This window comes from Clupea harengus, chromosome 10 (genome assembly GCF_900700415.2).
Source record: "Clupea harengus chromosome 10, Ch_v2.0.2, whole genome shotgun sequence".
In the NCBI taxonomy this organism is placed as follows: Eukaryota; Metazoa; Chordata; class Actinopteri; order Clupeiformes; family Clupeidae; genus Clupea; species Clupea harengus.
The window spans coordinates 8,758,363-8,771,701 of record NC_045161.1 but is presented as its reverse complement, the minus strand read 5'-3'; the positions used below and the strand labels follow the sequence as shown (position 1 = coordinate 8,771,701).

The following is a 13,339-nucleotide window of genomic DNA, read 5'->3' as shown; positions in this document are numbered from 1 at the left end:
ACACACACACACACACCCATTATATGTGATCGCATTAGATCATTTTACCGCAGGTGTTTCCGTAGGAGCGGCGCACGGTCGTAAAAGCTGCAGTCTCTCGTATAAAGCGCTGGGAGAGGGGTTGACGTAACTGGAGGAGAGATGAGAGGAGAGGACACTGGGGCAGAGGCTGCAGCCTGGGCCTGGGGGTTACTGCAAATGCTCTCCGCTGTGGTCTGCCTCGCACCTGGAATGTACCCCTCACCACCCCGCACCCAGCCTTTGAAGCCACAAATATATGGTTCGCGCAGCGTAAACAATGGTCTATTAGGTTTAATGAGGGAGAGAGAGAGAGAAGAAAAAAAAAGAGAGAGAATGACAAATACGTTTTTGGAGATAAACATCACCAGAATGAGGAGAAAACAGCCTGAGGTGCGTATGCAAATGTGGGCTGGGAGAGAGACCTGCAAATGGCTCCTCATTGGCAACGTCTGTCACTGAGCAACGTGGCTGCTGAGAGTGACTAAGTGGAGCCGTCTTCTCATGTGATCTCCAGAGTTGCCTTTTCACACAAGTAGCACACGCCAGGAGATTGTCTGTGTCAGACGCGTTCTCACCTAATGGAAATATTCAATTTGGTTTACCCTTGTGTGTGTGTGTGTGTGTGTGTGTGTGTGTGTGTGTGTGTGTGTGTGTGTGTGTGTGTGTGTGTCACTGGCTCGGGGTAAGCTGGTTTGTAAACTGGCTACAATGACTGAAAAAACATAGCTGACTACTAGAAGCAAGTTTGCAACTCTGAACATTTTCTTGCTAGCCAGCGAGTGAGGGAGTGAGAGAAAGCGAGAGAGGGGAGGGGGGGGGAGAGAGAGAGAGAGGTGTTGTGTTTTCCTGTCCTTATGACAAGAGGGATTACGAGTGAGCGTGACTGGACAAGTTTAAGAAGAAAACTGGCTTCAAATGCAGTTGTAGGCATACAAACACAAAACACAAATAATCAAACAACACCCACACACACCAATGAAGACCACAGGAACGCGAAGGACACCACAGGAACGCGAGGAGTAAAAGGCAGAATCCTTTTACTGCTCTATTAATGGTCACATAAAACGTCCCTGTTAAAAGCTTTGAGTGAAAAATAACAATAAACCAGACAGGAACCTAGGACCTCAGCCACAGAAGTGTGCACACACACACACACACACACACACACACGCACGCACACACACACACTGCAGAAGAGAGGCTTGTGACTATGTGTGGGTCTCATACAATATAAAACTGACAGAAGCTAAGAGCTTGGCTAATAAAACCCCTTACAGCTGTATACATTAGGCTATACCCCCTCATTACAAATCCTAACTCACATTGGCAAACTTCCAGACTAGCACACACACGCACACTACATGCTAGTCAGCTAAGAATGTTTATAGATGGGCCTGTGGAGCTATGCCTACACAAACCTCTATCAAAACCATGCACTTCCATAAAAGCATTTTGCCTGCACAGGGGCTCACAAAGGCCATCTGATGGTGCTACTATTAGCACATATATGTACCTGGGTTGGGCATTGATAACATCCTATAGCTGCTGCTACTGCTAACATGAACTAAACCCTTAACATGCTGGCCATTAACAGCTGCACAAGCCCACGCCCAAGTTAAACGCACATAGGCTACATCCATACATAAGGCCCACAGACTAGAGTGTCTGACAGTAGACTGGATGGCAGCCTTCCGAACTACAGATGATGATGATGATGATGATGATAAAAGACATCACGCAAGAGAGGGAGCGGGGAGACGCTGATGTTGAGGGGTCCAATAAGGACTTTTTGTACTTGCCATTCCACTTCCCATTATTCATAAAGCACATTTGTGTTGGCTGCACACATTTGTGTGTGTGTGTGTGTGTGTGTGTGTGTGTGTGTGTGTGTCTGTGGGCTGATATATATTTATATATATATATATATGAGGAAACTTTCCACAGAAACACATTCCTCATAGATATCCTCATATTTACACTGGAGGACTATGTAGACCATTTAAAAGGTGTAGCGTAATTTGCGTGTGTGTGATGTAGATCAAAAGGCCGGAGGGCTGCCAACACATCATTGGCGCAGTAAACTGATGGCAAAAACGGGTAACATCAGGAAATGTGTACACACACACACACACACACACACACACACTCACGCACGCACGCACGTACACCCCTACACACACACACTCACGCACGCACGTACACCCCTACATACACACACACACACACACACAGATAAAGGGATGGGGCCAGCTAAGGACAAACCATTTATATTCATTGCATCTCCCTTTCTGTTGGTGTTAAAAGCTCCTCTGGGACACCGGTACTCTTCTCTTTTCTCTCTCTCTCTCCCTCTCTCCTTCCCTCCCCTTCTCTTCCCTCTTTTGAGACAAAACACTTAAATGCCTCCGATTATCTGTGGCTGTTAAGATACAAAATGTCTGTTAAATGAGCGGGAAGTTGCCCAGATCTCTTCACCCTGTCCGTCTAACCTTGAGCAACTGAGACGGATCAGTCTGTGTGGACAGTTACACACCCACTGTTGCCATGGCAATGAGTTATGGCATAGCATGGATCCCCCCCCCCCCAAAAAAAAAACTGTACTGCCAAGGCGATAAATCAGTGACACTGGGAGCATACCTCAGCCATTTCAAATAAATACTGAATAGAAACAGAAAGGACATTCTGGAACTGTCTCTCTCTGTCTGTCTGTCTGTGTGTGTCTGTGTGTGTGTGTGTGTGTGTGTGTGTGTGTGTGTGTGCATGTGTTTGCCAACAGAATAAACTAGGATGCTTAATTCTTCAGTATGCAAAAGTTAATGCAACCCCCCCATACACCGTACATATCCATGTGCATGTACTTGTGAACGTGTGCGTGTGTGTGTTTACTGATGGATTTATTTGTATTACCTGGTTGAACCTCCGGGTGAAAGCCACAACATTGGGTGAAGAGCTGTGCTTCTCTTTCTTGTTCCAGCCGCAGCTCGACAGCTCCTGCATGACACACACACACACACACACACACACCACACACACACACACACACACACACACAAAGACAAAACACAGACGCTTTGCATCAGCCTGTAGGAATTCATTGTCTCTCTCATAATGGGCAACTAGAGCTGGATGATCCTGGGTGATTTATTTGCCGTGTTAAAGTGTCAGCTCTGGTTAATAAGCATATTTATATTCAGATTTTACTGACAATTTACCCCAGGATCTCTTTATGTAACTCATAACAAAAGCCATTAGAGCTGAACACACTGCCGAGGTCTGAGCTCAATCCATCTCCAGCCAGACACCGCCCCTAGAGCTACGCAAGTACACAGGCCTCATGTCATTTCCATGACTAACACACAACACATGCGCAAACACACAACACATGCGCAAACACACAACACATGTGCGCGGAAACACACACACACGTTGCTTTGATGGAGTCTGTAAGATCATGTATAAAGTAAGAAAAGGCCTTAGTAAACCAGTGCATGTGGAGACACTGCAACTGAGAGAGTAATGAACACAGTGACATTGAGAGTGTGTGTGTGTGTGAGTTTGTGTGTGACAGAGGGAAAGTGATGCAGTCGGGCATAACAGCCAAGACAAACTCAGCATGAACGTGGCGCTCTGTGTGGTGCGTGTCTGGTCAGTGCAGCAGAGTCAGTGCAGCCCCAGGAGGATGCGGGCGACTGGCAGACAGACAGACAGATGGACAGCCTCTCAGAGGAGAAGCAGCAGCAGCAGCAGCACCAGAGCAGCGCGACAGCCAAGCGCCAGAACCAGCCCAGCACATCTCCCTACTGGCCTCTCTCCACTTCTGGGTCAGACTGACCGCAAATCTTCTCTTATCATAAGGACACACACAAACACGCACACACACACACCAGATCTTAATCTTCCGAGGGTGTTGTCAGGCGTATGGGAGGATGGCCAACACCAAAGCCAACACCTACAAATCAATCAACGTTCATAGCCAGGGGTGGGAGGGGTGAATAATCGGACCGTTTTATTCCCCTTGTCATAACCGCTTACGGCTCACGCTGTGCGGCTTTGGAGTGATGCTCCATCTCCGTCTTATCCAAGTCCAGATCTCTGGCACTGCTCCAAAGCCTCTCAGACGAACCCAGAACCTGGGGGCCCACAGAAAAGCCAGCGCACGCAGTACGTTTCAGACCCGAGCCCAGGTGATTCACAGCGTTGCCAGTTATCGTTATGAGATAGTGGGGCCGTGGCGAAGTTCGGTATTGCATTCCGCTTTCTCCCCGTTCCTTCACCATCCCCACTGTGTACCAGTGCGATAGAGGAATGCGGAGCTCTCATTCACAATAACGACGTCATAAATTGCAGAGGCAAAAGCGGGGAAGTTTTCGGAGCTTCGCTGCTGAGAGTTTGTTTGCAAAGGGGGTCACGCCCATCTAAATAGAGACGTCTACCGTTTTCACGAATAGCAGCCGACTGCAAAAGAAGGCTAAACTCGTATCAATCCAGAACCGCGTTCAATAAATATTTAGACAACAAAGCATATATGGATTGATCAGGAGGGTTGCCAGAGTTACAGGAGTGTGGCATCATCAGCTCCACCTAACGGTACCCAATTCTGCTTTCCTTCCAGCATCATTTTCCACTCGCTCTCACTTTTATCTCTTCTCTTCCCCGACACATGAAAGGCAGACTTGTCCAACATGAGAGACGTGTTGCTTTTGTGGCTCGGGTATTCTGAATTCAACTGAATTGCGGCTTTCAAAATGCCATCTTTTAAAAAAAGAGTGAAGAAATTTCGATGCGGGGGTGGGGTGGGTTGTAAGTGTTTCTTTGTATTTTGGTGCTGAATGCCACGGCTGAAAGCCGCATCGACCCTGAAGCTGTATCGATTCATTTCTGACATTTTCTTCTCAACAGCTCCTGGTTGTGGTGGTGGTGGGGGGGGGTTTAACTTCTCATTGTTAACTTTGAGTGTGGATGCCAACAGCAACTTCTAATCCTGAACTCAACCTGCTTCTGCTTCAATGGAGGCATGTTTCTCATTGTAGCACACATTTGAAATGCTTTACTTCTTTTGCTTCCGAAAGTTAAACTAAGAAAAACCCTACCACATGAAACTGGATAACATACAAAAGATGGGAATGGGAGAGGGAAATGCTAACTACCGTCATGATATCTTCACAAAGTTCCACATTATAGTGCGACCTGTGTTTTCTTGCTCCCTCCCTCCCTCCCTCTCTCTCTCTAACTCATCAGTGTCAAACCTCAAATCCTTTCCAGTCTCTTCCAGTCACCGTTTATTTGCCAAAAAGATGACATTACTTGATCCAGTGCCAGAGCCCCCACATACAAATCTAGGAAGCAGATTTTACACAGGGCTCCAGTGGGGAGCGCGGAAGACTTCAGTACTCAGAGAGAGGAATAGAAGGAGAGATGGATAGATAGAGAGGGAGAGAGAGAGAGAGAGACCCTCTAATCATCAGAAAAGCCACATTAAAGAACTGCACTCATCAGTGACAAGATGAGAAGATCTGCAATCTACAGACACTGCCTGACACTGATGAATCACTCTCTCCCACACACACACACGCGTGCACAGACACACACACACACACACACACAGACTGTGTTATTTTACACAGGTCTCCAAACACATCGGCACTGCCACTCAAACTCTCTCAACACACACACACACTCCTGTGCACAAGTACCCCTCTCTCTCTTCCCAGGGCTCTTGATAATGAGGGCCAGACTGAGATGCTCCATTGCTGGGTGTCTGACCACAGACTGGGCTAGTTTCTGGTAAATGGCTGCCATGGTTCTGGTAAAGCAGCAGCGGTAGGAGCAGGGAAGGCAGTCAAACTGCCCAGACAAAGAGGCCTCTATTACAGCCCCACACCTAGAGCTGCTCAGGCATGGATCATCAGCACCTACGGGGAAATTGGCTTGATCTGATACCGCAGGGGTGATGGAGAGGAACTCAAAACACAACGAGCGCGCGTGACGTGGTCATGACTGGACCTTCACACAGACCTCCTGCCCCCATAGAGAGAGAGAAGGAAAAACATCAACATCTCCCTCCCTGACACACACACACTGACACACACACACTGACACACACACACTGACACACACACACACACACACACCCCTGACGCTGGACGGTTACCTCATTCACGCACGTGTGAACACACACACACACACTTACAGACTTGTACACCGCTGTGTCTGTAGTTACACATAAAACCCCAGGACAGTCAAGCTCACAGTAGGTGCAGGCAAAACACTGTCACAGACCTGGAGTGAAGGAGTCAACATCAACTACTTAACCCAATTTTTCTTCATTAAATTCTAGAACTTTCTTTACAGAGGACAAGCACTGCATGAGTTAGTCACTGAGAGAAAGAGAGAGAGAGAGAAACGCAGGGCAAGACAGAAAGAAGGAAAGAAAGACAGAAAGAAATACAAAAGCCGCCTAGGCTTAGTGCAGGCTTTCCGGTCAAGGTCAGTCCAACTGTGAGGCTATGACAAACAGCGGCTCATTAAAGGCCCAGCGTTTAGGCACTTTCGCTGTTCTTCAAACGCACACAAGGAGCGAGGGAGGGGGTGACCCCACCAATCCCTCGCATCTACGACCCTGAGCGCGGCTTCACTGTTCCCTTATCGGCACGTTCCATCCGTCGCCTGTGTGAATCGGCGTATTGTTCTGAGGCCCTGACGGTGATGGGTAGGGGCCGCCCGCCGTTTGCTCCTGAGAGCAGAGGGCCCCGATGGAGCCTAGAGGGGTGTGTGTGTGTGTATATGTGTGTGGAGCACAAATAAGGCTTTGTGCGCTTCAGCCACCTGGGAGAATGGAGGTTGGGGGAGAGGAGGGGGGGGGGGTCCAGAACTTTGGGGAGGACCTGCTTTCATATCGCCGCAACGGAGGTCCAGGGGATTAAATGCTTAGGAAAATATTCTTGCTCAGGTAGAAGGAGGGATGTTCAAATAAACGAGAGCAGTGCATCCCTGCTTGGAGTAATGTAGCCTTGTGTGTGTGTGTGTATGTTGAAGTAATGTACCCTTGTGTGTGTGTGTTGGAGTAATGTACCCTTGTGTGTGTGTGTGTTGGAGTAATGTACCCTTGTGTGTGTGTGGGGGTGTGTGTGTGTGTGTGTGTGTGTGTGTGTGTGTGTGTGTGTGTGTTGGAGTAATGTACCCTTGTGTGTGTGTGTTGGAGTAATGTACCCGTGTGTGTGTGTGTGTGTGTGTGTGTGTGTGTGTGTGTGTGTATATGTTGGAGTAATGTACCCTTGTGTGTGTGTGTTGGAGTAATGTACCCTTGTGTGTGTGTGTGTTGGAGTAATGTACCCTTGTGTGTGTGTGTGTGTGTGTGTGTGTGTGTATGTTGGAGTGATGTACCCTTGTGTGTGTATGTATGTCTGTCTGTGTCTTATATATGTATTATCCTCAAAAGCAGGAAGGTTATAATTACCATTACACAAGGGTTGTGTCAACAACAAGCATTCAAAGAAATTGTGCATTTTAAAAGAGAGAATTACGTAATTGGAAGCTGTCCTTTTAACGGAGGTATTTATTATGCCTTTACAGAACAGTAAAAGCTGCAGGGAGCCAGAGGAGCCGCCGATCCGAGGACCATTCTGTTCTGTCTTTCACTTCTGAGCTTTCATTTGATTTCCCTTTGACTGGGTCTGCACAAGCGATTGATTTACAGAGAACATTACACAACTTTACTCTTTTTTTTCTCTTTTAACAAGGAGCTCTGCGCTGAACAGCAGCAGGCGCGGAAGAACGCTTGTGTGCGTTTCTGCGAGGGTGAGAGAAAGCAAACAAAGGAAAAAGAAAGAAAGGAACAAACAAAACAAAACAATTGCCCTGCAGACCAACTCTTTCAAACAACTTCACAACACGCTCATCCCCGCCACCCCCTCCCATTTTCTTAACTCTCGCTTGAGAATGTTTGTAACCTCAAGTTGAACTGTCTTCTTCAACTACCCTGCAACTACTCCCAAAGTTCTGCATCCGAAGGTCCATCTTGGACCAAGAGCGAACGGTGGACCACCTGGAGCGGGATCTCCCAGAAGTTCAGGTTTAGAGACGGAGGAGCAAGGGGACCTTGGGCAGTGGACCGAGGGAGGGGCGGGGGGGGGTTCCATCGTGTGAGATGATGCATGGCGGAGACGTCCTTAAGAAGAGTGCCGCTGCAGCCAGGGAACAATGGAGGGCTGGGGGGATGATTTAAACGACCCTATCAGACGCTGGCGCCCGGCCCACCAGCCTATGGTCCCCGCTGCTGAGTCAGGCTCTAATGTCTCAAACATGCACGGAAACCTGGAAGTGATGTGGATGCGGTCTAAAAACACGCACACACACAGACATACATACACACCCCCGCGCACACGCAGAGTATGGGAAAGTATGAGACAGAAAACAGATCGAAGAAATCCTGCAGGGAGCAGAAGTGCTGGATTAGAATAGCACAGTAAGAGAGACAAAGTGAGAAGGAGGGCTTTTAGAACGCCCCTAGAGCTCGCGTCTGTGTTCAGGTGCTTTTGCTTCCTAATGGTTGCTCTCAGGAGCTCGATTTCGCTACGAAGCCAGGAGCTCTGTCTGATTTCAAATACTCCTAATTGTGTGTATGTGAGTGAGTGTATGCGAGTGAGTGTGTGTGTGTGTATGTGAGTGGACTTGTTGGACCAGCCATGGACGTCTCTCCCACAAAGTCTGTGCATGTCCCATCTGTATGTGTTCGAGTGAAGTTCTACAGTAATTCTAAAGCTCACTAGTATGTGCCTGCCTGTGCAACTGACTGCATGTGCACAAGTATATGCTTAAGTGTGCAAGTTTGAGTACGAGTACATTCTCTCCCGTCTAAGCTTACATAAATCTATGCATCCAATGACTTTTCCAGAAACGGGGCTCACAGTCGATGCATGTTATTCATGATGTCCATTTTTTCCAGGTCAGAAATGTTATGCCTATTAAAATATATTAGCGATGAGGAGCATGTCCCAAGTTCCTCATCCCTAGAAATGTTATGACTGTTGTCATAGCGTTGTGACTGTACGCTACGTCAAACATTCAACTTCGTCTCCGGACAGATTTATGTGACAAGCTTTATACCCCAGCGCTTTGGCGGATGTCATCATTCTCGTCAAAGCCCAACAGATGCGTTATGTCAGCGACATCGTTAGAAGATGGAAGCCTGTTTAACAATGGCTTAGAAATACAGCAGGAGTCTTTTTAAGTGCAGGCAGTTTACAATGGCAATTTAAGTGATATTCACTCCTGCAAAAGCCAAAAAGACTTCTTGTTGACACTGTTGCCACAACTGTGGGCTAAAAAAAAACAATGCTGTTTAATTTCCCCCGAGCAGGCAGCCGAAGATGGGGCTGGAAAACATTACTGAGAGAGCCACTAGAGAATCAGAGGCATTTCAGAGAGGAGGGGGAGAAAAAGACGAGACATAACCAACAACCCCCCCCTCTATGGATCCAATCAACGCCTGGGGTTCTCAGCTGGACAGAGAACACCGTGTTCTACCTCAGAACCTGCCCGATCCCATCAGAACCCAGGGTATCCCAGGAGCTAAGCAGAACCAGACTTCCTCTGGAGTCCAGGGCTATAAAAGTCAGATTTAGGGGGGGAAACAAAAATAACCTTAAAAAAAAAAAAGATACACGTCTCAGGTTCAAATCTACTTTAGATTTCTAACCCCCAATAGCTCTGATTAACTTGTACTAAGGACCCCAACTGATTTACTAACAAGGCTTTATTTTACATCCCAATAGACACAGCTTAGTAGACATGCAGTAGGGTGTGTCTGCGCAGAGCACCAAGGGACGCAACGCTTTTGTCGGACGCACCCTGCCTCAGTCTCAATACTAAAAAAAAACTAAATGTGCCTGACATGTATGATCAGTAAAGAGCAAAAGACAGACTGTGAAATGTGTTTTCATTCTACAGTGCATGGAGATGAGAGAAATGGGAAAAAAAGTCGTTACAAAATGCTCAAGTCTTCTGAACTACATCACAATTCAAAGGTTAAATTATTTCCCAGTTTACGTGCGCCCATATTTCCTTCAAGAGTTAAACAAAAGAATGCTGTTTATGCCAAAGGAAGTCTGATTGGCTGCGTCCTGGAACAGGCCTGGAGTATTCAGTCATTTATCTAAGTTTCCCTACATGGTATTTACTAGAGACCGATAAAAACTTCTGCTTTGCAGTAAATCACAGAGTGGTTTCATTTAAGAAACATAATTTAAGTTTTTCATATTTTAAGTGTCAGGCTTTGGCTCTAAATTTACATTAGTTTTAACTAATTGCAGTTATATTCCAAGCTCTTCAATTTAGTTCCCAATGAATGCATTTTATCTACCCAAAAAAAAAAAAAACTGGCAAACATCCTTCCACAAACTCCACCAATATTCCCTCACCCTCTCCTGCCCACCCTTTCTGCTTTGCTCTTTTTACAAGAGTTTTCCATTCACTGCAAAACAAGCGAGTGGTCCTGGAGGCAGGCAGGGACGGTCTGCATGTTCCTCTGTGCCAGACGCAAGACCGATGAGGAGATTTATATTTAAAAAAAAAAAAAAAATGCTGTCTTGCTCTTCATCCATCTCTTATCCCTCTCTGTCCCCTTCTCTCTCTCTCTCTCTACCATTCTTACCCTGCCTGCTTTGTGACTACCGGGCCAAACATAAGGCCCAGAGCTGCTGACTAGGCATAGCATCAGCTAGTGAAGCTGTCACCACCTACAGACATCCACACACACACCCCATAGCAGCCCCCCCCCCCCTCCCCATCCCCGGCCCACTGTCAGTGGAGGGAAAAAAGAGGGAAGATAGGAAAAGAGTGGGAGAGGACATGAGGAACGCAGAAGAGTGGTTTGCCTGTCACACAGTCATGTTGTCACACAGTCCCGGCTGCAGTCATGTTGTTTTCCTTCACACAGAAGTCATTGTAATCTTTCTTATTGGGTTTTTCATGCCCGCACTTCCCAACACACACACACACACACACACACACACACACACACGCACGCACACACACGCGCACACACCAGTTGGACATAAATACTAGTCAACTCAGCAGACTCAATCTCCCACAGACATCCCGACGTCAAGACCCAGGCAGCAGTAGTGGCCGTTACGACGTGTTTTATAGACTTCTGAAAATAAAACCTCCAACATGGAAATGCACGGCTCCTCTCATCCCAATAATAATAAAAAAAAAGTTCATTAAAAGTACTTCAAAATTCGGGCAAGAATCCTAATCGATCTCGAGCGTCATTTAAAAACACTCCAAAATAACTTGAAAGCCCTGTGCTCTTCAAGAGCTGCCAAATACAAAAAAAAAGAAGAAGAAGGAGCAGCGATAGGATGACATTTGCATCGAAACGAGCCAGATGACGGCTTTTTCCATGCTAGCCTGCTCCCAGCGGATGCCTGCGCGCAACATGCAGACGTCACGGCGCACACAATCACGCCTGTAAAAGAACCAGTGAGTGGCAGTGCAAAGGCATGAGCACATGCTGTTTGGATGCTGCGCTCGGAAAAAGAGGGTACGACTCGGGCCAATCTGCCATAAGTCATTCTTAACGGGGTTTCAATGGGCTTTTAATGCATCAGATGTAGGTGGCGTGGCACTGTGAGATCATATAGGTTGGGGGTTTATGTACGTGTCAGTGAGGGGAGACAGACAGGCGCTGAGGAAAAGCTGGTGGGGTTCAGCAGGAGGCCCGGGGTCAGGGGGTCAATGAAGGGTGAAAGTGCAGGTCATGTGAGAGGTGAGACTGTTAAAAACCTGGAGTCGATGAGGTCATAAGTTACATCATACCAACTTCTGTTGGTGAGAAGCTGCATGACAAAAATGACCAAACCTCGACACAGAGGAAAAACATCAGAGTGAATGGCATCTGCTAGATGATTGTTGTTATGTCAAGTTAAGACAACCTGAATGAATCAGAATAGATGAACGGATACCGAGTTTAAGACCAAAGGAAAGCTTAGTTCACTGGCGCACAGACAAGAGAAGAGCAGTAGTTGTAATCAATGAAATGACAGGAGCTGGACTGGAACACGCTATAAAAAGTGTTGGCCAACACAGATGTTTGATTATTGCGAAAAACATCTGCTACGCCAAGGCCAGATGTTTGGTGGTTTTGCTTTTACAGGTTTTAACGTTCAGCCGTTTAAAACACAGGCGGTCTTTAAAAAAAAAGAAGCTATTTCATGAACAAAAACCTCCAAGAGAACAGTCGTTTCTTTTAATGAATTCTCTTCACCTTCATCCCACTTCAAACCCAAACTATCAAAGTGACATGTATTCCTGAAACATTTAGAAACACAGTCAATTCCCTTGAGAGAACACGTGAAGCTGCCGTTAATGTTTTAAGCAACTGTCATCAGCAGTCGCTGCTCAGTGAGTCAGTACATACTGTGTGTGCATTCATAAGTCAGTATTCTGGTTGAGAACTTGTGCTGTAGCTGCTCCTGTCCTCCGTGTTATAAGCATGGGAGCTGTACGAGGGAGCTTCAGCAGGCCCTCCATTCTATCCCCCCCCCCCCCTCCAGTCCTCACTTGGAGGTCTGTTTTGTCCATTAGTGATATGAATGAAGCAAGGCAGACAGACATACGGGGTACGTTCAGAACAGACAGAAAACATCACAGGGCCGTGTGAACACTCTCTGCCAGGTCACATTCTTTCTCTTTCACTCACTCTCTCCCTCTCTCTCTAATATCCTTCAAACCTCCTCAGAAGGACTCATAAGTTAGCCATTCAAATCTGCATCTCCAACAGATTTCTCCAGAGTGCTGAAAAAGTATGCGGCTCATGACAGCAGCGCAGCTAATCATGACTGCAAATCTCCATTACCAAACAGAGCTAAATCACACTGGCCGTCTCTCCCCGCTCCACTCCTCCACACATATCCTTCTCTTTCCACTCATTCCAACTACTCGCCCAACTACTCGCCATTGCAGCCCTCTCTCTCTTTTTCCTCTGTCTTTCTCTCCATCTTTCACTCTCTCCCCCCCCCATCCCCAATCTCTTACTTTTTCTCCCTTTATCGGTCTTTCTGTGCCAGTGCTCATAAAAGTGAAGGCCTAGAATGCTACATTGGGCTTCAGTAAGGGGGGAAGCTCATCATGTGCCTTATAAATCACACAAACAGGCCAGATCTCCGGTCCATTATGTCAGGGGTGCACAAGAACATGGAGGACATGTCTGTGTGGAGCAATCGCTCAGGAAAGAGAGAGTTTGATTGTGATCACATGCGTGAGTGAGTGAAAAGGCGAGTGAGCAAGTGATACATACACAACCACAGAGATGAAC

The 13,339-nt window shown here is 47.0% G+C and overlaps 1 protein-coding gene across 2 annotated transcripts in view; it reads right to left on the bottom strand.

Moving 5' to 3' along the window:
* The window catches only part of ralgps2 (Ral GEF with PH domain and SH3 binding motif 2), a 95,461-nt gene that overhangs the window by 53,220 nt on the left and 28,902 nt on the right, over window positions 1–13,339 (bottom strand). For both annotated transcript variants that reach the window (XM_012839540.3, XM_012839541.3), the window contains exon 6: window positions 2,929–3,012. In XM_012839540.3, coding sequence (XP_012694994.1) covers window positions 2,929–3,012 — 84 coding nt within the window. The remainder of the gene's footprint in view (window positions 1–2,928; window positions 3,013–13,339) is intronic.